Genomic DNA, 26,586 nt, shown 5'->3' with positions numbered 1-26,586 from the left:
GGACGCCCAGTACTTCACGATCACAAACTACTGCGGATTTATCGAGCACCGGGTGCAATTGTTCCGTGCGAGTACTTATCACCGCGTAAGACACGCTGATACTGTTCACTGTGGCGTGAGTGTGACGAGTGACGGATAGAGAGGGAAGGAATAAAACCGACGTATTCCCAACAGCAACCAAACCAGAGTGCCAAACATCAGCACCTGGGTGTGGAAAATCCTACGTCCGGTTTCGGTTATCTGGGGCCGATCGTTGCAGTTGGCCAGTTCTTCCCGGCCGCCCGGCAAGAAGCATTCCCTCCGGGGTACCACACACCAAAAAAAAAGGGAAAACAGCAACCGTCATCCGCAACGGAAAGAGCAACGTTTTCGGAAAAGCCTCACAAGTCGACGAAAACCGCAACCACCGCTGTGGTGTTGAGGTACCGAGCAACGTGAACATACATCTCGGGGTGCGCTCGGTGCTCCCTGGGAAGCGATAGGTTGTGTTTTTTTTTTCTCCTCCTCCCTGCATTCCGGCAGTCTTCCAGCCATACAGTGAACTCGTGCCTCGCCGCATGTGTGTAGCGCCTTGGCACAGGAAGATCTACGATACGCGGGGTACCAACGGTACCGGACCAACGGTCGGGAAATGTGGCTCCCAGTGGTAATGGATTTACGACTCCCCATCCTCTGTTTGCTGATAGTGGCAGGTACGTGCCGGGTTTTTGGAAATCGATCCCACCCCCAAACGCTATACATCCATTTATCGTCGCACACCGTTACACACCGTGTGTTTTCTTTCCAGTTTATATGTTGCTGTTTTTGCACTTCATTTGAGTGTTTCGTTTTTGTTGTGTTTCTGGAGGTGTTTGCTAGCACATTCTTGCTATGTGACGGGAGAATTCTGCGTACCCCCGGTGTGCTACATGCCTTTCTTCCAAAATTTTATTTTGCGATCAATTGCATTCGCACCGTTCGTTGAATAGCTGATGAACGATGGTGCCCATGGTGCTTCGTTGGCTTGGCAAAGGTGTCAGCTACGAAATTGGGTGAAAATGAAAATGGTTTTAACTTGTGTGATATGTGTGAACCGTTTCTGTGTGCGCAAGATGCCATAAATTCGACGAGTCTTATTGAGTTTTCGTTATTGATGTGGAAGATCGAGGAAAATAGGGAAAACGTGTTAGATCTATGTTTCCCATGGTGTTTCCATTTACTTTCTCTACATTGGGAAAACAACATAAATTTTCGCCTTTTATAAGTCTTAAAGAGTGTTTCGAAAACAATATTTTATACACAGCCGTTCAATTCGTAAACGCTCCGTTAACATAATGACCTGCACCAGGAAATGCGGCTTCAATGTAAATAAAATTCGTTTGCGTTGTGGTTTGATTTGAGGCCCACTCATAGTCGAAAGTGCGGTTTACATTTCATGCTTCCATAAGCTTTTCCAATTTCTCTCACGCACACCCTCTCACTTGTAATCACGTTTCGGTAACGGAATCGCAAACGAAGTAAAGCGTAATGGAAAATCGCAACCATTCGAGTGTAACCATAACCTCCGATCTTACCGATCTTCGCATCCATTGCTCGGGAATGCGTTGCATAATGTGAACCGCACTGTGCATCCGAAGGGAAGAACGGAACCCTTTGCCATTTAGTTACGCGAGTAGCTTTACCGCTGTTATTGCGAACAAATGCGATTGTTATTTGCGCGCCCGATAAAGCGGCCCGCGATAGCGTGAGTGAATGCGATACTTTGTGCAGCGAGTGCAACGTGCCCACTTGTACACGGTGTCATTTGCACACACGCGCACGAGAGTCGCGCAATCGTCCGACTTTGTGGATACGGTTTCTCATATGGGAACTGTACAGGAGTCCAGGGAGTCGTGAAGAGCATGGTGCAGCAACGTAGTACACCGTGCCGTTTGGAAGATTGGACGCGAAACGTTGGTCGAGCACAGCTAATTAGTTTAAGATCGTATCACACGGTAGAGCAAATGAGTATTTTGCGCTCAACTCAGGTGCGAAGAAATTGCCATTTTTCTACAGTTTATTGCTTTTGTATGTAGCTATACGCTAAACGAATGTTGGACGCTTGTTGAAGAGAGCATGGAAAACCAAGGTTAAACATTATTTAAATAAATCAAATGTTCTACTCCGAAGAAAGGATACCGCATTAAACTAGTTGCTAGGATGCGTTATGGCAGAAAATCAATCACAGTGACAAGCTTTCCAGCTCTCGAACCAAACGAACGTGTTTGTGGCACTGATTAAAAATTGTTCCATTTCCAACGCTCCATGCGCTGTATCTGCTCGGCAGAAATGGGTTCTTCACAACGATAGCACAAATTACAGTGGGTTTCCAATCGGTTGAATCAAAATCTTATGCTAATCCTACCGCATCGTTCGTGCAGGTAGAAGAGGACGATGCGAAGCACAAGATATCTGATTTAACTCTTGGCCCACAATGGAAAGCACAAAGCAAGCCAATGTTCAGCTCATCCAGCAGAAGCCAATCGTCCTTCAATACAAGCGATAGTTTGCCCGATAAACGATGCCAACGGAAGTGATGTGAGAAGCCCTTTTCTTACACCAGTCAGTCTTGTGCTGCTGAGGACGACGTTTTCCAATCTCGTCCTGAGTGGTTATGCACGGAAATCGATGCAGATTTGTTTGGAGAGCACAACGATGTAAAACATTGACAGAAAAGATGTTATTTGTTTCTTCCCTTATCGGTTTGCATTTAAATTAATTAAACTTATGACAGAAGTAATATAAAAGACTTCATCTCGGTTCAAATCATTTATATAGAAACCTGTTCCAATCATTACAGCACATTATCATGTTGCAATAAATGTCGGATGATGTGATATGAACGTCTTTTCCGAATGTTCTCACTGCAGTAGACCCACTCCTTCGGTTCCTTTTTTCCATCTAGAACTTCCCTCCGAGTGGTAAAGATACCGGCAATTTAATGATTGATTGATTTTCGCCCAATGCCCAACGGATCAGAACTCTTCGTGGGTAGAGCTACCCTTGTCTTACTTGACTACCTCGAAACGTCACTGATGCCGAGGAGCTGCTCGGTGAAAATGCTCCACCGTTGCTGGACGAGTTTCGAACAGATTCGCATCGCATCAAATGTGCCCGAGAGTTGTTTGACGACTGTTTCGGGGTGTGTGTTTGTGTGTCGGTGAGTGCAGCATGGTTCAACCATTGCTGAGTGGTAGCTGTGCAAGAAGTAGAAATTCAATTTTCTATCACGTATTTTATCGTTTGACATCCCATCCCGACCGGTGAGTAAAGGGAAAGAAATAAATCCTAGGCTTTTCAATCAGTCTGCCCTGTTGTTCCTTCGGGCTTGCAGCCCGTGTCCTTGTGCCCTTCCCAGGGTTTTGCTTACTTCTTTGTTGAGGTAATCGAACGTGAAAATGTCGATTATGAGTTATTTCTTGTTTGCTACCGGTTGATCAACAAGAAAAGACCAACCATCCCGTGGTTCGTTGGAGGTTTCGTCGGGATTGGCGGTGTACGAGAAAATCGTTCGCTTCGAAGGACGAAGGTCGCTTCTTCTTTCATTCCGGATTTGTTTCCAACCACACATTTGTTTAAGTGATTGGAAGAACAATAACAAAGGCAATGAGCTTATGGGGATTGGTTGTATGCGAAAAGCCTCAGTATCAGTATCCACGTTCTAGGACGAGACTTGTAAAATGGCTAGAAAATGCTAACATGAGCATTAAAAGTGCAGTGCTATGTCAGCACTAGAAATATACCGTAAAGGAATTCAGTGGAATCACCGCATGTTTATAGGAAGGCATTTTATTCTTACCATGTGAACATTCGATAACACAGATCATGAAAGTTATACAATGGAGTAGACAAATTCCTTATAATGCGATTAAATCTAAAAGCTTTCTAATTATTTGTTTGCATATTACCGGAGGGTTTCATGAGATATAACTCCACTATTTAGTGTTCTAAAAATTACACTACAAATGATCCTTAAAGTGATAAATTCTTAAATTGAAATTTAAAGTCTAATCACTTGTTCTAATCGGCTTCATTGATTGTCTTTCAAATAGGCAGGCAGCACGGGTGTTGGAAGGATTGAAATCCTTCACAAAAAAGCAAGATAATCTATCACCTACCTACTTTCATATTCCAAGCACGTTTTGCAAATTGTTCTCAAATAGTTCCACTTCAGCTTTCCTTTCTTCAATCCTTTGTCCCGTTTCGGATGCGGGGATTGAAACCCGATTCTTTGTTTTATTTTTCTTCAAATTATGCACGAGAGTGTTCCCCAAGAGTATGAACCGTTCCCGATATCGTCACTGATATTGCTTAAAAAGGTTTACGAAACCAAGGGAACCTTTTAGGCCCTGTTCGTGCAACGTTTCACTCACACCTTCCGCTTTGCTTCATGCATTCTATACCGTCCTGTTATGATGATGCACCCTCAGTACGTCAACAGCAATCGAACGACGTTTATCATCACGGTTACCGAATGGACACATTTCCACGTACATCTTTGTTACTCGCGGTACCAACAGCTCGGTTTTGGCGCGAACATTGCCGGGCGTGAACCGTTGACGTGTGCAACATATGCACGCATGAGAAATATTGACTGACGGTTAAACTGTCGGCCAAGAATCGTAGCCCAGTAGCACAGGAAAGAATGCAGATAACAACATCACCAACGGACAGGGCCAGTGAAGCTGTTGCACTGAGTGATCCCGTGTTGTGTACATGACGATGGGGGCGAAAATTGATTTTTCTACAAAATTGAAGTCTTAACTGGGCTTCAATTCGTTTTGCACGATGGGTTGACGGTTGGAAGGCGGAGCAAAATGACACCGAGCACCCACTCGGTACAGGTATTTCTGACATAAACATGCTACAGGATGCACGCGAAATTGGATAACTTTATTCAATTGGTTCGCGCTCGTAACAGCTTGCACATCAAATTGATTTGTTTATCAGTTTCGTTTCAAAATAGAAGCCATTCGGAGTGGAAAACTCCAACAACAAGCAGAAAAAAAAACAAATCTCCGACAAGGCTCATACAAATCAAACAGCACGATTATGAATGACAAGCTTTCTACTCGCTGTGTTCCACCCTGCCCTTATTATGGAGGGCACAATGTTGTTCCGTAAAATGTTTTCCGTGTCACACGTCACTAGCAATTCAAAGCAACCGTCGTAATTAACATTAAAAAAACTAATTACCAATCTGTCATGTTATGCTTCAAAACCAGACCCTCTTATATGGAGAGCATGTGGAGCCCTCTGCTCATTGTTTGCTCAACAAAGGCACATACAAAAGGAATGTTTTAAATTTACATAACTTGCAAAGCGAGCTGCTGTAGGAAGGGCCCATATGGTGTTTGCCTGTGCAGTGTGTCTAGCATGTGCAAAGCACGATCATTCCAATGAAATAAAATTCATAAAACTTCAGTATTTCAAATTTGAAAAAAAAATCTCCTAAAGCAAAGCTGTTTGAAGAAAAGCGTATTTAAATCTCAACAATTCTGCTAGGTTCGCAATCATTTGCACACTGCACTTAATGGACTGAGCGACTGGTTGTGCAATTCAGCACGAGCGTTGCAACATCTAAAACATGCTCCGGACCGGACATCACTGTAACTGCTTTGCATAATGAGCTGCATCTGTGCTGGATGAGTTCGCAACGGCTGCGGGCATTCGCTACGCGGTCGAAACTCGTTTGCCAAAAAAGCGGTTGTATTATCGAACGCATCGCCACGTTCCGGGGTTCCATGAGCCCCAAAATATCGTCCTACACTCAGCCATCGATCGAAAAACCTAACGATTCCGACAGGACCATATGCCGCGTAATTCTACATCAAATAGTTTTGCTGTGCATTAGTTTAATTATGTTCCGTGAGTGATTTTTTCCCACCCACGATGCGCTATGCACCCGCGGAAACAAGTGATTAGGGAACCAAATACCCAAACAAAACAGATGTGTTTGCACTGCTGATTGCAAGGCCGATTTGTTTGGAAAGCAGCGGGCGATAGTTTATTCCGTCGGGAATGCTGCCGGGAATGCGTGTGTATTTGTAGCGCGGAACGGTTTTTGATGGTGGAATGTTGTATTTCACCCCCCCCCCTACTTCCATAATGAAGTTGTTGTTTGTGTGCTGAAAAGTCTATCTAGCTAACCCGGGAATGCAGACTGCCTGATTGGAGCGTTACGCGTGAATGCGTTTGACTGTTACTTTGGAGCATCAGCATGGAGGGATCCATTGTAGTACTACGTACAATCCAAAGGGTGTGTTCAATCGAAAGCACAAACTCTGTGCAAAGTCGTGTAAAATGGTTAACAACAGCGAGACTTTATTGTTCGTTTAATAAGCAACAACTTGAATGTATGCAATTATCTAAACAACCAGGTCTATTTGCTTACAAATTATATCAATACCGGTCCTATGTTGCACAAAATAAGTATGTTTTTCAATCCATTTACCTTTTCGTCAAACTTGATGTTGCAAGTAAAGTTATTTTACGAGGCAGTTACAAAATTTGACCAAACGTTGCAGCAGCAAGCGACTTTCCAACTGCAAACATCGAAAAGAAATAAAATGTATAAACATTGCATAACTGTAGGCGTTTTGAAATTCTTAGATGCTAATGCTTACATTTGAGGCCATAAAAAACTAACCATTTTTAATTAGCTCAAGCGAAGGATCACTTATTTTAGCCTGAAAAAACATTCTGTACTTTAAAACATATATCTACAGGCCATACATAAGGTTAAAAACTCCACCCCACCATGAAAATGCAGACAAGCAGCTTCATTCTGGCGGCAGATTTCCGAAGGTCAAAAACCACAACGATCGGAAAGGTTGTTGCTATTGTAGACGCTGTTTGCGCTAAACCATTCCCATAAATATCACTATTTTGGAATGAGACCCCGGGAGAATTGCCGACCAGGCTCGTCCCACACCAACCGATCGATGGGACCTTTCTGTTTGTTTGTGTTGGTTTGTGCTAATGCCAAACAAGAAGACCAACCCACGGTGGATGGTTATGTCCCACCACCTAATCCGACCTTCTGGCTGGACGGTGGTCCCGTTCAGTGAGCGGACGAGCATTAGCAGCACCAAAAAAAAAACGACTCGTTTCACTGGACAGGTGTACCGACCGAAGATTGGTTTTTGGGGGATTCGTTTTCAATTTAGCTCGCGTACCGGTTCGGGTGTAGTTTAGAACCTTTCCCTACTAGCTCCTTCCTCCCCAACTTCCCCGTTCGCTAGGGGTTAGTATACACCCGTAAGGGCAGTTAGTGGTGTACTAGGTACCATCTCTTTCTCACCACGACGGGGACCACAGCCAAATCCCCAACACGCATACAAACAGCGGTTAAATAAACCCGAAAAAATCCCAAATTTGCTATCATAACGTGACAGCATTGAAGCTTTTTTCCTGTGCCGTGTGTAAATCCTACGAACAACCTGGCATTTCGGTCCAATGCTGGAATCTCGTAATCGTCCGATGGCATTACTTGGTGAAGCTGGGATGAACACAATAGCTAACGTAGGTAGAAAGAGCGAAGGAAAAAAAAACAGACACAAAGGTCAGTTAAAGGGGCTGATTTCTTATTAAAGAGAGTAAAATATGTGTTGATATCTTGTTCAGACACACGCGCACCAGACGAAACCAAAAAAAAAAAATGGGCAACAGAAAAAGGCTTAACCGATAATGAAAATGATACAATCTGGCATGGGTCCGAAAGCAAAATTGGAGAAGGGCACTGTTTGAGAAGCATTAGGAGGGGGAAAACCTCTTTTATTGCAGTGTCTCATTCTTTTCTGTGATTGCTTCGTAGAAAAAAGGATGGTCTTTATTACCAGAAAAAATAAAATAGTTTAAAAAAATTGAATGTCTAACAAAAGTAATGATAATTATCTTCTATTATTACCTCATCTATTTGCTAAAGCTATCCAATGTACCTTTATTTATCTTTTCTCTGATAATCAGAACCAAATTATAATTTCGAGAAAATGTCCGAGAAATTGAGAAGATATTTTAGAAATATTTTCCAAACGAATGAATAGTTGTTTTTTTGCAAGTATACTTACGCTTTTTCACGATTAATTAAATTTCCACAATTACTGAGTGCCATCCCACCTCCGGTGAATGTTTCATCCCGGGATTTGCCGCACCCGAAAGGAAGGTATGCCAAACGCCCAAAATGTCATCAAGGCTGGCATAAATGCACGATTTGTTGCAACATAATTCATTCCATTTGAGCATAATCCAAGGTGCAATTTAAAACAGAACTCCATCCTTTCTCGGGCGGTGCCAGTAGTTGCGGCACAGTTAAGCATTTATACTCTCCGGCATTCCCGCGTCGCGTGTCCCATTAGGACACCGTTCACATATTTCCCTCCCAGCAGACCCGGATTAGGTTAGAAAACATGCAAGTTTTCACACAATCCACAGCATCCGGGTACGATTTATGCTCTGTGCACTCGAAACACGCTCATGCGAACGTGTGGTGCAACGGTGCGGTGAAGAGATCCACTCATTTTCACTCGAAACTACGATTACAATTTCCACTAATCCAACGCAAACGACGCTGAAGGTAAGCTTTTCCCGAGCAAAAGGAGCATAACTTTGCCACCGCCCTCATGGAAGCACCTTTCGCGCGTATTTAGCACCAAGCTTCCGTACAAATGCAAACAAATTACGCAACACGCTCGATGTTCGGTTCGAGCTTTTTGGAAGGTTTAGGGTGAACATGCTCAATGCCTCCGCCTTCCCGTAGTTGTAAGAATCCGTTTGCTGGCACTATAAACGTGGCTTATGCAAGCAGGAAGCCGGAAAAACATAAAGCATCGTTTGACATACGCTTTCGAGCGCCCGGAACCGGGAACCGGGTGGGAAGCTTCTGTTATGCTTTATGCAGCGTGAAACGAAAACAACCGGCAGTAGTGTGTATGGCACAAACAACGAACTTTTCACGGGTGATGACACCGTCAACGTCGCGCGTGGAGCTGGAAAGGATTAAACTTTTAAATTAGATTCAGTTTCTTAAGCTGCCTTTTTGCGCGAAGCGCGGGCGAAAGAGTTTCGCATGTCACGTCACGATCGTGGCCCAGTAAGATCTTCATCGCAAACGCACTTTCGGAAAGTTCATCGAGTGCCGAACGCGCCCCAAAAGTTCTTCCCCAAATCGTGTCTTCTTTTCATGTCGATGCAACGGTGTTTCGCGTAAATCCATCGTCGTCAAAATGGCAATAGGTATTAAAATGAAGGTTTGTTGTACTGCTGCCAAAGGGAAAGGCAACATTCGCTCGTCCAAAGGAGGGGCCCAACATAAACGAGTCGATGAATTTTATGATACATCGTAAATCGTTCCGGAAGATGGGTTTAAAGTTTAAGTTCTACATTCACTACCACGCCCCGTACCGAGATTGGTGTCGGTGTTGATTTGAAAGGTTGTGTTCGTTTTATGGCTCAATTTGTTATTCGTCGGTTTTTGCAGTGGGTGGGCACGATGAACTTTTGCACGGATCCACCTCAAGACGCTCATCAATCGATCGGCAAACTTTTGGACTTTTATTAACACTGCGCTTAAGTGCTTCTTCCGCAACGATGGAAAAGCACGTTAGGCGTGGAATGGTTCAATTTCGAAGACAAACAGCGAGTTCATTGGAATGCGATTGGAAATGTCACTAGGTTAAGCGCAACGCTAATCAACGTAAGATGCAGATGCTGCATGGTAGACAAATATAACGTCTCAAAGTGATGTTAATTCATCCATCCATAACATGAGTAACGATCGTCACCAATTCCGCAACAACTGGATAAGGAGAGTCCAAATGACATAAGTCGTTCGATGTAAATCTTCAAAAGAAGTACTTCATTTCTTGTGGCGATTACTGCTTCTTGCATTAGTCAGAATTTGGCATAGGCCAATAAAGGATGTTCCTATACATTCTGTGAACTTGCTCTCCGCCCTCAAAGTAGTTTACCGTCATGTCGCGATATGCCTAATTGCCTAATTGTTCAACCAATCTTTAATTATTATCCAAATCGATGATTTATCAATGAATTTCTAATCCATAAATGTTACAATGCTTGAATTTGCTTAAACCACTTTTTGGCTTAACGATCAACTACTGTCCCTTTACCAATATACACTAATTCGAATTTTCAAAACAAAGCCTTGAATATTTTTCAAACCCAACGAAACTTTAAGCTCCTGAATCAACGCATTGCTAGTGAGTCCACTTATCACCACCAACTAGCAGGCAAACCTCCGTAAGTAGCCAATGGGCCCTTTGGCCGTTACCGAAAGAGAGCAAAAAGATTGTGCCCTACCGACAAATGGGTTAACTCTGTCGCGGAAACAATTTTCGGCACTCGTAAAAGTTCCACGGAGGGTGATTAATTTCCATCCCCCCCGATCCTCGACGCTCTTCTGCTAGACATCACACCAGACCGGAAGCGTCCGGACGGCACCACAAAGATCTAGCCGGGAAAACAACGATCCGAATGGTTCTGAACCATGGTGACGGTTCACACAGGCGGCCACGTGTAGAAAAAACGCTTTCATCTGGGCGCACACGGACATTCGGTTGCGTCTCAGGTTCTGTATGAGCCTTGGCCACACAATCAATTATCTTCTTGTTGATTTTGACCACCAGTCGGTTACCATTTCCCGGAAGCCATACTTCCGGTGGTCACCGGCAACTAGCAATTTTTTTGTTCTTCTATCCTCTTCTGAACGCTGCTCGTTACGGAACTCTTCTCGATCGTCGTTTTACTCTGTGCTCTGTGTGTGTGTGTGGACGTATTTTTGTGTGCTGTTCTTGAGAGCGAGATGATGGAAAAATGCGATGCCGTTTTGTTGGTTTTTCTCTGTGTGTTTCGTTCCAGCTATTCCATTTTGCCCGCTAAAGACCAACCTCTTTCGGTTCCTGTCGATGACTTCTGGAGGGTCCTTTTCTGGGTGTATGTGCTTCGTCTGCAACGTGTCCTTTCATCGATGTTTCTTTTGTCACACCGCCGCAGTTGGAAAAATAGTGTCAGTCGCTAAATTGTGTTCTTTCGCAGGGCCATTCCACGGTGACTTTGGGTGGCTGTGTTGGATGTTGAAAAAGATGTGACAATTTTTGGAACAGGAAGGACGACGTTCTATTTAACGAGGTAGTACGGATACCTGGTACCCGGGAAAAAGTATTGGGCGTTGATAATTTCGTGCGACTTTTGGTGATGATGGGTTGGATCTTTTTTGTGCCTTTCGAAAGCAACGGATCGATCACCGTTTACTACGCTACTAATAATCGGTATTTATCACATGATTGGCGTAATTAGTACATAGCACAGAAGAGTGTTCAGCAACGACCTATCATTGCCGATCGATAATCATGTGAAAATCATGCAGTATTTATTATATGTTGCACTAATTCTACATTTACATATCTTACTTATGTCGCTCTGCTATATAGGTTGTTCAGTTCAGACCGTTTCAAAATAAACTTGTTTCATGTGCTCCTCAATTCACTGGATTTATTTCACAAACACGTTCTACTAGCTAGCCATATTATGCTTGTATTTCACGCGCCTTGGATCGTGGTAGTGCTTAAAATATTAGGCCACATTGTTTTAGCATACATAAACCCTGATATCGGTAATAAGACAATCGATCTCTTACTCATTCTGTAGCGTCAGCTAACATCATATGGAGACAAGAGCTAGTCAGCAATTATTAAATGACTTTAAACGTCCTCAATATCTGTACATGTACGCACAAGCTCAAGACAACGAAAACGAGCATGTCGACTAAAACTTATGTTTGCACTGAAACCACCGATTGAAATCATTCCCGTTTGCTTAACACCATTTTTCCACACATTTTACCACACGTTCGCGATCGCAGTGTCAAAGAGCGCGTTGAGTTATGAAGACCTCCGCCCTGCCCCTGGGCTGTACCGTTCATTTTTCAGCAAAGTCAAGTGATTTTTACAGTTTTACGAGTTCTATGAATTTAAATTGAATTTATCAACTTTTACCCCGAAGGAACGGAGTCGCTCCTTCGTCGACGTCGTCGTCGTCCTCGTCGATCCGATCGAAAGGAGGAGCACATTTTTTACTGAAGCTTCAGTTTTGCAGTGAGTTCGGTAGATGGAGCAAGTGGAGTAGCGAGCGAGCAACGCAAGAAAAAGATCAAAATGTCCCTCAGGACACACTCGAAGGACATCGCCTTGAAGTGAGCCGAGTGAACGGAATTCAATGCATCCGAACGTCACGTTCGATAGTGTGTTTAACGAACTTGGTACACTTTGGGTTCATTTTTAAGAGGATTATTTTGCCGTTGCAGTGGCAAAGTAAAGTAAAATCTTTTTTGCCTCCAATATTCCAAGCGGCCGAATAGGATTCAATAAATTTGGTTGCCGGTGTAGTGGTTTTGAACGACCTACTGGTAAGTTCTAAAGTTGTGAAACCTTTTCGAGAGAATGAATTGGGCGGTGGGAGGATGACAAAACGTCGGCAAAAACTAGTACTTCGCTAAGCTCGGTCTACAGTGCCGAGCCATCTGTTATTACTGGTGGAATATTTCGTACGCTGCCAGTTTCCATTCCTCTTTCAAACATCGTTAAGTTATTGAACTGAGTTATAGTCAGTGTTTTGTTCCTTAAACAGCTACTGTCACAGCTGTGGCTCCTTCGAATTGAAGAGGTTGCGTGCCACTTCATTCGCTCTTATCCGACGTGTTTATGGAATTGAAAACCCTTTGTAAATCACCTTCGGCTTGTTTGCGTTCTGTTCTTGTGCTGTTCCGATCACAGCCCGATATTGAAACTGCTTATCATGTTGCCACGTGTCTTACACTGCTTAGGGTGGATCTTTCCCTGCGCTGTTGTAAGTGGAATGTGGTGAGATCGTTCTGAGACTGGGGAGTACTATATGCAAAAGCACAAAAAAGAACCACAACGCCAACGCCAAGACGACAGCGACGAGTTGTTAATGATAATCCCGCGACTGTATGTGTTTGGGTGCGTCTGGGTGTGAGAAACAAGTTCCGTTCAGGTGAACCTCATAAGAGGGATGAATAACGAGTTTTCCGCTTCCAGCTACTTGAATCATACCGCGAAGTCATGTGCGAGATGGACGGGGATGAAACATTTCCCACAGACACAAGCTCTCTCACACACACCCACACTGCTGGTTGATTTGTCTCGTCTCGCATTTCTGCGAAAAGTAGTATGGTGGCTCGGGAAAGGCGGAATTTCGTCCTTACCAGAGGATTTTTGTTGTTGCTTCCTTATGCGGCAACGCCTTGTCAACCAGTCTGCCATTGCTAGGTCAACAGCGACACAAACATCCGTCAACAGACACAAAGAATTTCTTCCATTTCCATATTTCCTGTTGAAAGTACACAGAAAATAACCTGGAAAAAGGGCGCGACACACAACAGACCCGCGTGTTAGGTTTTATCAGAGCTTTTTCCGTCGAAGTTCGTTGCCTGGGAAATGCGGGTTCTGAGAAAAATATTTTTTTTTCGTCCGTTTTCTACACGCTACAAAGAAAAACCCACGCATATGAGAAGTGCCTGTATATTTAGAAGGGTTTTCGTACCCGATATAGAAAACCACCATTTCCCAATGTTCTGCTAAAGATCGTTTTTGTCAAATATGTAACATACAATTACAATCATGCACTACTTCATGAAATGGATTTTTGCAATACTAATTAAATTACAATTTGATAAAGTTTCATAGTTGGTGTACGTATATTTTGTTTAACAGAAAGCATCCATTATACCGCTCTTCGTTAAATTACCACAACATGAAGTAAACCGGAGCATATTTAAACGCTTTAAAACCTCCGAAACCGCTCGGGCAGAGTAACTCTACCTCGCCATCGATGGTGCACGGTGGTGAAAATTGTTTTCCAATTTTTCCTCAGCATGCCGGCTACCAACGGGCCATCTTTTTTCGCGCCGCTCCCGACGACGGCGAAGACGATATTTTATTCAACGCGGAATTGCTCAAACCAATTTCATCTCGATTCATTTCCGCCCGGATGGTGAAATCTCATTTTTCATAACTCCAAGGTGGTTTCGTGGTGGTTTGGTTTATTTGTTTTTTTTTTTTTGTTATTCATTTTCGCCGAATGCTTTCGAAGGAGTGTCTGCTGTGTAATATTGCTGAAGAGCATGATTGAACGAAGATGGAGGAAAAATTATATTATTTAGGGTTTGCTTAATACCTCATGAGGTAGAGGAAGGAAGAATTGCACAGGTTTCCGCTCTGGTGGCATTGAAATTGGGGCAATTTTTTATCCATTTGTCAATTTAAAAATATATTCTTTAGGCGTATAACAATGGATCATACCATTTGGTGGTAATTATTTGCTGTAACGACATAACTAGTAACACTGCACACAACAATGTGTACCCCATGTTCGGCTCAACCACTACATCCCAGCTTGTACTGGGAATACGTGCCACACGGCTGTGAACGAGCAGCTGGCGAATAGCAGTCACATTCCAAATAACGCTTCAGTGAAACCGCTCAAAATCACTTCCACTGCACATTTGCATTCTTTAGCCGTACTGAAACCCGGCCCGAGCGAGCAAGCGAGACCGTAACAGCGATAGGCCGCTGCCCGTTGTTGGGCAAGATGGATGAACTAATCAACAATTCCATACGGCAAGCGAGGCTGCGCTCGGATTCCAAAAGGCGCAACCAGTTCTGCAACAGAATGTCCGAAAAATTTCACCGAATTGTCCACGTGTCGGAAAATGAGAGCGGGCGCGTGTGTGTGGGTGCTAATGTTGTACATATGTTCTCACGAAGCGGGAAACCTTCCGGAGAAAGGCATTTAAGTTGGGGCCAGAATGGGAACCGTACAACAGCAGCAGCTACCCAGCTGTCGCTCGGTTCGTGGCAACGCGAACCAACAGCATACAATACTGGCGGGAGCCTATGTGTGCCAACAGTTTGTGTGGCTGCATTTGAAATGCACGTCTAAAAATGTGTTCACAGAAGGTCTTCCTCAGACACAAAGCCCATGTGTGCGAACGGCATGACAGATGGATAAGAACCAATGGCGTACGCAGCTATGGTCTAATGAATCATATGCTCACTGTTGGAAATATGCCGGGACCTGTACATGATGTTCATTTTTGTGTTGCGCATTACTAAGACCCATACTCACTTTCACTCAAAAAAGTCCTTTTGCAGTACGTGAGATCTGCCGTGCCTTACAACTTTAAAACCCATTACCAACTAGCTGTGAGGGAGCCCCGGATACAAATTGTTATTGTATCGCTGATTCTATTATGAACATTAGCGCGAGACTAACGCGATTATCCTAATTCTTCTCGTCGGGATGGCTCTTGTTCAACAAGAGCTAAGAAAGAAAAACGCACAATTCCAGTAACTCAATAAAGCCATGCTGCTCCCAAGTGCATTTACAGTAAAGACAACATGGCTTCCCTTTTGCCTCGCCGTAAATGACACTATTAAAGAATAGACTGACACAGCATGCCAACCCTGTGAAGTTCGTGGAAAGTGAACTGAAACTTTGTAATCAATTTATCTTCTTTAAATTCCGCACCACTACTTATGTGTGCCCTGGTGTCGGCCGAGACAGGGAAGCACAATGTAAGAAACTGCCCACAACACACGCCTAGGAGGGAAAACGACGCTTTTCACGAGGAAAAGTTTCATCCCGAGACGGTGCGACTTTCTGTCTGATAAAGTGGCCTTGGCCCATCGTCCGTACGGAGCTGCAATTAATCTTACATTTCACCTTTTTTTTTAAAACACCGTCTTCAGTTCGCGTTCGTTTCTTCCCCTTTTTCTGGGCGAGTGGGCGTTGAAGCTTCGCGCTTCTGGGAGCACTTCTGGGAGCATCTAGCAGCACTAAGTGAACTCCCATACAATGCTGTCCACGGTGGAATTCAAGCCACCTACAAAACTCCTCTCAATCGCTTCGGCCCATCGTTTACAACCTCGAGAGCACAGATATTCTTCGGTTGAAGAAAATCGAACCCAAATCCTTTGTGAGTAACTTTGCGATTATTCGCACATTCGCATTAAATTACCTGTTGAAATAACTGGCATCGTAACGATGATGGTGATACGACAAATATTGGAATTATTAGACTTTTAACAACATTCAGATTTTCATTTGGGAAATACGAGTTGGGTTTCGCAGATGGGCGAGACCTTGCTTTTAAGGTTTGCTGGAGATGACATGGCGTAGAATTTTCTGTTGAAGCTGTTTAGAGCAACAAGCGCAGGCAGTCATCTCATTAAACGTGACTTTTCATTGAACAAGCGTAGGAAAATTGATCTCGTAACAGTATTTCTTACGTTAACTACGTTAGCTTTGGTGTATCGCACGACATTGCTATGGTTTATTTGACTATTCTATGTGTTCTTGTTGAAACAAAAGTTAGATGAACAAACCTACTTTTGTGGTTTGTGTATTTGATTCTTAAATAAAATTAAATGATTTATTTCCAATTCCTTATGTATTACTCTCCTTGATGAAGTAGGTTTGCTTGTTGATTATGCGCTTAAATGAATAGAATATTTCCTCCGTGCAATATCGAGAGCATTTACTTACTAACATAACATTTGTGCAACAAATAATTTCGTACAAACGTAAAAAAATCCATAAGCTCTACATTTAGACATAACGCACTTCCGAATCATCTAACTCACATTCTTCTCACGCATATCTCGTTTTTACAGAAATATCCGTAGGCTTGCGAAATGTCCGTGTCACAGTACCGACGGCGGTGCGAAAAGGCGACTCGGCACACCTGTTCTGTGACTACGAGCTTGAAGACAAGGAACGACTGTATTCGATAAAATGGTACAAGGGCAAGCGTGAGTTCTATCGGTACACGCCACAGGAAAAACCATCCATGAAAGTATTCACTGCTGTAGATGTGGAGGTAAGTTTTTATGAGAAATTTATCATGCTTTTCAGAAGTATATTCTTGTTCGTTATTAAATATGTTAACATATCTTCAAATGAACGAAGAAACTCTTCATTATAAAAGATATTATAAATCAACAATCATTTACGATTCGTGCTGGTGCTTGTAACAAGTTAAACCCGTTTGATCAAACCTTTCTGGCTAAAAGCTTTCAGAAAGTTCATGGAACAAAACGCTTCTCGCTTTCTGCAGCTTCTGACATAACAATGAAACTAGGGCTCAAATCGGATGGAAGTAATTAGTTTGTTGCGTTTCTTCGAAACGAAGATTGCTTCGAAGGATGAATGCCTTTGAAGATGGCTATTGTTTCCAAAACCTCGACCCGTACGCACTCGGATGTTTCGTCTTTTGCAAATGCCCGAGAAAAGACCTGTTGTTTGTCTATTGAATGAAAATGAAAGCTAATACGGAAAGTTTAAACAAATGATTTAATTATTTTTTTCCCTTGTTGAAGAGCGTTTGCAGGACGGTTGCTTTAGTGGTATTAAAGATTGCTTTATTTATTCAATAATGGAGCCCAACAAAACCGAATCGATTTGAAAGACAAAACAGCAACAACAAAAAAAAAAAAAACATCAAACCGTTGGCATACATCCAAGGGCCCTCGTGATTCCCTCATGAATTTCTAATGCACTCTTGACAACTGGAAATTCGGATTCGATTCCTTCGCGAAAGAAGAGCTGATCGGCCCGAAGGAACGGGGGGTCGCTAAGGGTAAGGGAGCGATATTTCTAATTTCATTTCAGTCTTTCCCATCATAATCATCCATCATGCGGGCTGTCCGGATAACGATCGGACAACCGTACCAATCTGTTCGGGTTCGATCGATTCATCTTGATTGGGAATAATGGTTGAGTGGTCACCCCCGGAAAGCGTGGGGATGCATTGGAACGATGCTGTGCTATTTTATTCCCCATCCTCATTTTCTTCGACAGGCACTTCCGCACTTGAGCGCAATGGTCGTCGCCCACCGTGTCTCCTATCTGTCCGCAGCATTATGAGCTGAAAGTATTTTATTTATCAACATAGCAAAACATGCTACAGAACCAATAAAAACGCGTTGCGTTGCTGTCGCTTCCGTCCATTATTCAGCGATCGTTCTTAAAGTTGTTTAATGAGTGTTGGAATTTTTGTACACTTTTATTACGTGGAAGCCATTGAAGCGAACTTTTATTTTTACCCCAGATGGTCCAGCTGTCAAACGGAAGGCGCCCGGTTTCTTTTTTTTCACTCTCTCCCTCTTCCTCTTTCTCTGCGACCCCCACCCACCCGTGGCACCCGATCTGGAGCGAAAAACCAAAACTTCCGCTCACGTTTGCGAAGATAAGACGCAAATAATGTCTGTTTTTGTTGCTTTCCAGTCAATAAACAACTGCGATAACGTCCAAACCGGAGGACGATTTCGAAGGCAGGAAAAGTGCACGATCAGCAACCCGGTGTGGACGTTTTAGCCTGGTTCCGATCGTTTTTATTCCCCGCAAGACCTACCAACGAAAACGTTCGAATTGTAGGTTGTGCTAGATGTTTGTGAAGCTTTTGCGGCAAATTATTTACATTCGCTGTACATGCTTTTGGTAGTGGGGTAGGGTTTAATGGACGTATGCCCGTACATACAACGCAAAAGCACAACAGAAAAGCAGAAAGCGTAAATTGCAATGTTTCGTGAAAAGCTACATCGCAAGTAAACAAAAAACAAACAACGAACACTTTACCACCCGGTACATAAACCGCGGTAGGCTAGGTCAGAACGTAACCTCCGTGAACGAGAAGGGATGCTTAGGTTGATATGAAAGATTGGCTCTGCAGCAGGTGCACAGAAGAATGGAGGGATAAAAAGGATGTTGCTCATGAAGATTCCTTCTGCAGATGAGGTTTTGGTGGAAGATTTAAACGAAAGCCTTCGGTGCCAGGCGCAGTTCTGTCGGACCCGACCCTAAATTATCTCGTCGATTTATGACGGTTAGTATGTTTTGTCCGCTCCTCCATTCTTTATTGTGCGCAATATATAAACTTTCCGAGTCTGGTTGATAAAGACTAAACATCCCGAATCGTGAGGCTCAAGTAAATAAATGGTCTAAAGGTGAAATATTTCCACTCGACTATTTCAGGTTTTGTCGAGGGGTCAGCTTAAGAGGGAGACTGTTCACTCGTTGGTTTATTCATTACGCGATAACAAATTCATTACTTTAAAACAAAGCATGAAGTGGCTGTAGGCACTGCAAATTCTTTAATCATTTTCTTTTACCAAAAAACTTCCTTTTCAGCGATCGTTATCGAACGAGAGTAACGTCGTTATCAAAGCACTCGAAACGAACGTATCGGGAAAGTATAGCTGTGAGGTGTCGGCTGATGCTCCATCCTTTCACACAATCATAGTATCTGGTGATATGGAAGTCATAGGTAAGACATACAAGTGTGTTTTTGTGGTCTAGTTACGCATAACCTTGTAAGTAGTTAAATAATGCTACAAATAAATAGGTAAAACATGGCCAAACGATTAAACAGTTAAGTGAGCAAGGAAATTAGAAAAAAAGGATCCAATTGCTATAAAACATAAACAGAAAATAAAACATCGACAAGCAACTTAGTATTAACAAAACACAAATTGAAAACTTATGAAATTACATATAAAAAAGATGCTAAGAGCATTAAAAAGATACCGTCAGCATAGAACAAATATTACAAAAACAGCATTATTCTTAAATGTGATGCAATTATCATCCTTTCTCTAAACAAGATAAATCTATGGCAAGCCAATGAATTCATGAAACAATACTATCTTCTTCCCCAATTACCGCAAATCGGTAAAATGCATGCACGGAAACAAACACCAGAACCACCGCCGGAAAAACCATCAATAACGGGGCTGCAGGGCCGATACCGACCGGGTGACATCCTGCGGGGCAACTGCACCTCGATTAATTCTAAACCGCCTGCAAATCTGACGTGGACGATTAATGACGTACCGGTAAGATTTATTGCACCATCATACACACACACACATATCGGCGGCATCTCTGGCTGTGGCCCTCCCCCCCCGTTCCGTGTGGGGATGATGCGAAAATCACATATTTGCTTCCGACACCACATGCGGTCTATTGATTTAGGGTAAAAACGCATTCATCACCATCCGGGAGACCGGGTGTTTGGGTGGCCATGATGTTTTTTTTTTCTTCGTCTGATATGGGTGAGATATTCCTTCACACTGTTTCTGGAATATGTCGAAAAACTGCGAATCATTGATGTTGAGTTCCGGTAAAATTAAGAAAATTGCGGATATTAATCGTGTATTCATTACGATCTGTATAAAACCGTCCTAACACACTCAGCACACTCAATTTCAGCCATTGCTTAACGGATAACGTTTCATCTTCTCCAGTCCCTGATTAAAGATACATCCGTCAGTGATCGCTTTTTTGCCTCCTGTCTTCTAATTTGTGGTTTAAAAGGGTGCAAAAAGCATTCCCGATAATCTTCCATCGGGGATTTGGGTGTTTTTTTTTTCTTCTTTGGTCCCACCTCTCAGGCCCGGCCAACGATGTGCGTGAAGTGATGAAAAGCAAACGACTCAATCGGAGAATCATCAGTTTTGCCGTTGGCAATACCATCCCTTCCATGCGCACCGGGTGGCTTTCGGTGGATGGAAATCGAATTTTTCGTAATTTTCATCCATTTCCTACCGACGCGAAGGAATGGTATCGAACGATTTGTAACGATGACAGCCAAAGTGAACGCGGAGTAGATGGCGGATGGTTGGGAGAGGGACGGGTTTTCGGGCCCGGACGAGACGCGAGCCGTCAAACACGGTGCGGTTGGAAATCCCATTCGCAGGGAAATTGAATTTACACTTTCCCGCTGTTTACGGGAGGTGGCGAAATGGATGGGCTTCTTGGTAAACGCACCGTACGGCGTTTCGCGGCGAAACCCATCGGATGTGTTCGGGGTTTTATTGCTCTTAACAGTGACGATTTGCTGACAGCGCCGAGGAAGCTGAGTTCGCCTGAGAAGGCTTTTGTAGATTTCTGAGGAAAATTTAATTTCTGCATGATTGGATAGTGTGAGCTTTGGAAGTGGTTTTTGATTTTCAAGGGAACACCGGACCGGAGCTTCCCTCTGTTATGCAGTACTAATGAACTAATGTTTAAACATCCAATATTTTCGTCATCAGATAATACCCCAGTACTACAAACAGTATCGACCCATCAAGGACACGCACACGGGCCTGGAAACATCCATTCTGGGCATTAACATTCTGGTTGCTCATGGACACTTTGTTAAAGGAAAACTCAAGGTAAGATATTTCCACGAAAAATATTACATTGTCAATTACTGCGGATATGCCAAAGCGTATCTGATGGGAATGGAGTTGAACAGTCATAATACACACTACTGGTTGGGAGATGTGAAAGAGCATCCCACCAGTGCTTTGCCGTAATGTTTGTTCTGTAAACATTCTACAAACTAATTAAAAAAGTTCTGAAACTGAAGGAGTTTTCCCGTCCAACAAGAAAGATCTAACATTTGCATACTCTACTTATGACATGGTGCTGTGTAACAGCAGTGATTGTTGAGGGTGATCTAAACAGTGGAGTTATCAGACCGATAAGAAACCATTAAAACCATCTGAGTTTTAACGAATTTAAGCCTGCCTGTAAAAAATGTAAAACATACAGAACAAATAGTTTCAAACGGGTCAATTTGGTTTACTTTATGAATTGTCTGGTCAAAAGATGACTCGTTGGATGGATCGGTCTATTCTGTCAGTTGATCTGATATGGATCTTGAATATGGCAATTTCGAAGCAGCGACGATCTTCGGTTCTCAGAAGTGTAATTTATTCCAGATACGCAGATTGCACCATAAACCACTTCTTAATTTTTAATCATCGGTAAGAAAAAGATTTAAATCTCATTTTATAAAAAAAATATCCCGGATCAGTTCTTTGAAGGAAATATGTATTGTAAGTGACATCTTCCCTGTAATTACTTGCTCTCCGCTAGCCCCACTATTATTATCAAGGCAGAAACTCTCCAGCGAGAGGCAAACCTGATGAGATTGTAATTAATATTTAACACTACGGTAAATCATCCGAAAGCAAAAGAAGAAAAAAAACGTGCAAAATGGTGGGGGGATAAAAGGTAAATTAGAAAGTGTACAATAGGTCCTTCCGACTGGGTGACAAATCTCTTCCGGAAGGACACCTGCCCGGGATGGGCACGTGGGGATGAGACAGTGAACTTCTTGAAAAGCATCTTGATGGAAACGTGCGCTACAGGTCAACCATGGAAAATGTTATCATTATTCTTTCCACGATGACAATCAAACCTTAAGGCAACCTGACAGCTGTACTAGAGTTGACCCGAGGGTTACAAGGGACGATCGCTATTTTTTTTGTGCTTTTAATTCTTAAAAGACAAACATTCCCGCTATGAACCCTTCCTCGGCGGAACCGAAGAAAAGAGGGGGAAAAAACCGTGGAAAAACGACGATTCATTGTCGAACAAACAAATGAAAATGGAACACAGCAAAGATCCGGATCCGGTGTGAGTGCACAACCCGGCAAAGAAAAGGATTCTATCCGGCTGCAGAACAAATGCTGTTAATTAAAAGTTTAATTGATTCAAACAACGGGTAACAGCCGGAACCGGAAGCTCGCAGGCACCCGTGGAGGAGCGCCAGGTGGAACAAAGTTCCTTCCGGGACGATTTTTCTCCCTTTGTGGCTTACACTCTTACCTTTCCGTACGGGGTGGGTTCGAAAAGGGCGTATTGCTAATGCTCGGATTTTAACACGTAGCATGCTGGTGCAGTGAGCCAACCGGAAACTGCATCTGCTATGGATACATCCTGCTGATCAACATTGTTTCTTTGTTATTATTTCACCTGGTGCACTGAGTGCAACCTGCCCTTCTAACGGCATATCATTCTACCAATCGTTGCAAAAAAACAAAAAACAAAAACGGCAACGATAAGCAAATCGGATTATTTGCTCTTCCCGCATATTTGTAGAGCTGTACTCGAATTAGATTTTAAGTATGCACAATGATTTGTTGTTCAATTTTATTTTGTCTCCCTTCACAGCTCAAATGCCAAGCGACAATACATCAGATCTATGACGAGAGCAGCGAATGGTACGTGGAAGAGGATCGACCTCGAATACTGGCGACGGGTTCGTCCAGCGGACACAATCTTAATCAAATTTATCAACAGTCGGTGTACGATGGAGAGCTAACAGATCAAAGCGATATGTACCTAACCGTCAATGGATACAAAGGTGAGCGGGTGCTTTCTTTAAATTCACCTCAAGATAGTATTTTTGTAAGGCCCATTGCATAATTTCAGGTGCTTTTGCTGTTAAACAAATACATTATGCAATCCGCCGTACAAAACCGATTGAATTTGTGTTTGACGTAGCGATGCGAATGTTTCTAATTATTTCATAAAATACTTTGGGTTTGGGTCGTATTTAACGTTTAATCAATATTGTGTCCTTAAATGTGCTAAAAAATACAGCCTAACTGAGTTGCTCTTTCTACACACAAAAAGTAAAACCAATACACGCTATAAATCATGTGAGCTCCCTGTCCCCAGATCCACCACATATTCTTCGGCAAAACCCTTTCACATGTTCGAAAAGCGCTACGATTTGTCCTTGCTTCTTAGCAAACCGCACACGATAGTGGGTACGTAGTGCCTTTCCCAACCAACCGCTGGACCACCCTGTTGCACTCCGGGTGCCGCACGATTAGGGCTTGTAAAACACATCCAATCGAGACAGAGAGATACGATACCCGCCAGCAGCTTCGGAAGCTCAATGTTTCACCATATCTGCATTTTATCGCCTCATAAATTCAACCACAGAAGTATGTTAATACAATACCCCCTACGAAAGCTTCGCAATGGGGACCTCTTCGCACACTGGCTCACCGTGTCCCGTGCGGCTAATGCTAATGTGGTAGAGATACGTTGAAGTAAGTATTGCTTTCAACACACCAACCCGAAAAGGATGCATCAAACAGTGCGCGAACACGCTCGGGAAGCACTTTTCCAAAATTTGGTGAACCATCCCGTCCTTCTTGAGTTGGACCCGAACTCCATTCATCTTTGCGCTTTAGTGAGATGCAACCCTGTGCTGAGCAGCCTCAGGCTGTGCTACTACCCTCTTTTTCCGGTGCTGCACACATTTCGAAAGTGCACCCATTCCTGGTGCACCGTCCCAGTTTTTGGTTGCCCATTACAAACCTCCGGCATGCCGCGTTCGTCTGGTTGAAAGATATTAAATATAAATCATTACCGGAAATGGATGCCGAATGGTTGTCCCTGGTGGTACTCAGTCATGCGTGGTTTTCGCACAATGTTTCTGAGTCGCCCGAAGCGTTGAACGTAAAGCGAGGGAAGCGTTTTATACGATCGAAATCTTACGTCCAACACACCGGAATGTTGTGGCTCGGTTGTGTTGTGTGCTGTGCGGGCACTTTTGGGAAGCAAGAACATTGTCTGAAAAATGGTCACAATAATTCATGTTTCCGCACACTTGCTGAGTGTGGTGAAAGAGAGTCTGTTCGGGTTATGTTCGATGTAAGCTTTAACGCAGGCCGATGATGCATCACGGGGTTGGTTAAGAGATTGGCGTCAATCGAGCGTGTCGGGATGATGAGTGGATCGCTTTGTTTTGGAAGATTGATTCATTTTAGAAATAATTCCTTGCTAGTTTAAATATGAGCATTGAGTATTTATGTCGCCATCCGTACATTTAATAGCATTAAAATTTAAGAACAACCCTCTAGACCTGTTCGTTCATACGTTCATACAATTATTAAAATGTTAGGATGTGAATGAAACAGAGCCTCGAATCAGGTAAAGGCTTGGTATTTCTTCAACTCATTCGCATCATTTTATTGGAAAAATGAACCTTTTGTTCCGCTCATTGCCATCATTGCATTCCTTCCCGCACCAAATAGGCCCCCAGGAATTCCTTTACCGAATATCCCGTAACATTCCAGTCCAAGTATGCAAACAAGCAATCGGATTCGATTTTCTTTGAATATCATTCCAATTTAACGTTTTGGCCCACCCAACGACCTGAACTATTTCCTTCGGGTACGCTTCTCTAAACGTCAAAATTCATCCCATTTTTGTGGCACAAAAATCGAAACATAGGAGCGGGAAAATAGGAATGGGCACTGTGCGGTGTACAGTTCAGATGATATAACCTCGCCTTCCTTCCGAAATTGGCATTGGTTGAGCCCCCCTTAGTTCATCCTCAAGAACCGGAAAACCAAACTACGCTGCAACAAATTTCTGATAGCTCCCCTTCCGGTGGCTTCGAATTGCCGCAATAGATTTCGGAAGGGAAACGTTCCAAGGGCTAATAAACCTTCGAGCCTAGTCTAGCTGCATCAACCAGGAATGCTCTATCCCCACGGTATACTTTCAGTTCCGAAACTCATTCAACCGGTTCGCCCCCAATCACCCGGTTTCTTCCCCATCCTTCATTGACTGTGTGTCCGGTTCCGTTTCGTTCCGGATGCAAGTTCCCCAAGCGGGCGTTCTGATTTGAGAAGCTTCGGAGGTAAATTATACCATTTATACGCCGGCCAATGACCAACGGCTCCAAAACCAAATACCGCCACTCGATTACCGGGTTTCCGGGTAGCGCACGGCACCCATGTCTTGTCTTGCAGAAAACCTACCGTGCTTTGGGCTCCAGACAACCGAAGTACGCATTCCGAGCTGCGGGGGGTTTCTTCAGTTTTATGGATCATAAGTTTTGCCACAAGCATCCCAATGCACCTCCTCGTAACCCAAATCGTAACCATAGATCCCTTGCCCACTCATTCCTCTCGCTCTAGAGAGAGCCCACACAATGTCTTGAAACATCTTTGAAGTTCATTGTGAAAAGGATTCCTCGCTGTAATCAAATAACCGACGCTGCAAAAACATCTTCGGTCAAGTATTTATGATTTGAATTTCCGCTCCCGGAGTTTCGGAAGCCATAGAAAGAAGGTCTGGGATGAGATTTCGCTTTTTTTGTTAAGTTTGATGATTCAGATGCGAATGATCGTACACTTCTTAACCCACGGCCGACAAAGCAAGGGCTACTGGATGTGGAAAATGATGCCGAAAAAGTGTTTCTTTATTGCGGTGTATTGATAGGAAGCCAATTTGGAAGTTTCCTTCCGGTACGAGTGAGAGAAATAAGCTACTTCTTGACAGGCTTTGGCGTTGAATATCAGGCAAACGCAAGACATTCGTTCGAAATTTGATCCCCAAATCGGATGTGTTGTTGAGCAACTCAAATTTATCAGCGACCTCAACAGATTGCACCCAATTCGAATCTCAAGAGCTATTGTTTGATGCGGAATGCATACTTTTAGGCGTATTTCTTTTTGTTGTTTAATTACGACCGTTTGTTGAAATGTTAGAAAATCTGAACACATTGCTAATGCGCTTTCATTCTTGGTTTTCTTTTTAGCGGATAAATCACCAACGTCCTCATCGTCCGCCACCAAACAAGTCGGCGCGTACGTGAAGGTGGGTTGGATTGCGTTCTACATCTGCACCATCTGCAGCGTACTGCTGTACTCGCTGCGAATCGGCATCTCCTGA

At 43.3% G+C, this 26,586-nt stretch overlaps 1 protein-coding gene across 1 annotated transcript; it reads left to right on the top strand.

The window, feature by feature from the left end:
- Window positions 1-631: 631 nt before the first annotated feature.
- On the top strand, window positions 632-26,586 carry LOC128711172 (uncharacterized). The gene is made up of 7 exons (XM_053806037.1): window positions 632-692; window positions 16,728-16,933; window positions 19,243-19,378; window positions 19,813-19,946; window positions 21,147-21,269; window positions 23,059-23,251; window positions 26,453-26,586. The coding sequence occupies exons 1-7, from the start codon at window positions 632-634 to the stop codon at window positions 26,584-26,586; spliced, it is 987 nt and encodes a 328-aa protein (XP_053662012.1).

The sequence above is a fragment of the Anopheles marshallii genome, chromosome 3 (genome assembly GCF_943734725.1).
Source record: "Anopheles marshallii chromosome 3, idAnoMarsDA_429_01, whole genome shotgun sequence".
NCBI lineage: Eukaryota > Metazoa > Arthropoda > Insecta > Diptera > Culicidae > Anopheles > Anopheles marshallii.
Note: the sequence above shows the minus strand (reverse complement) of the source record. Positions and strands in the feature narration are given on the sequence as shown.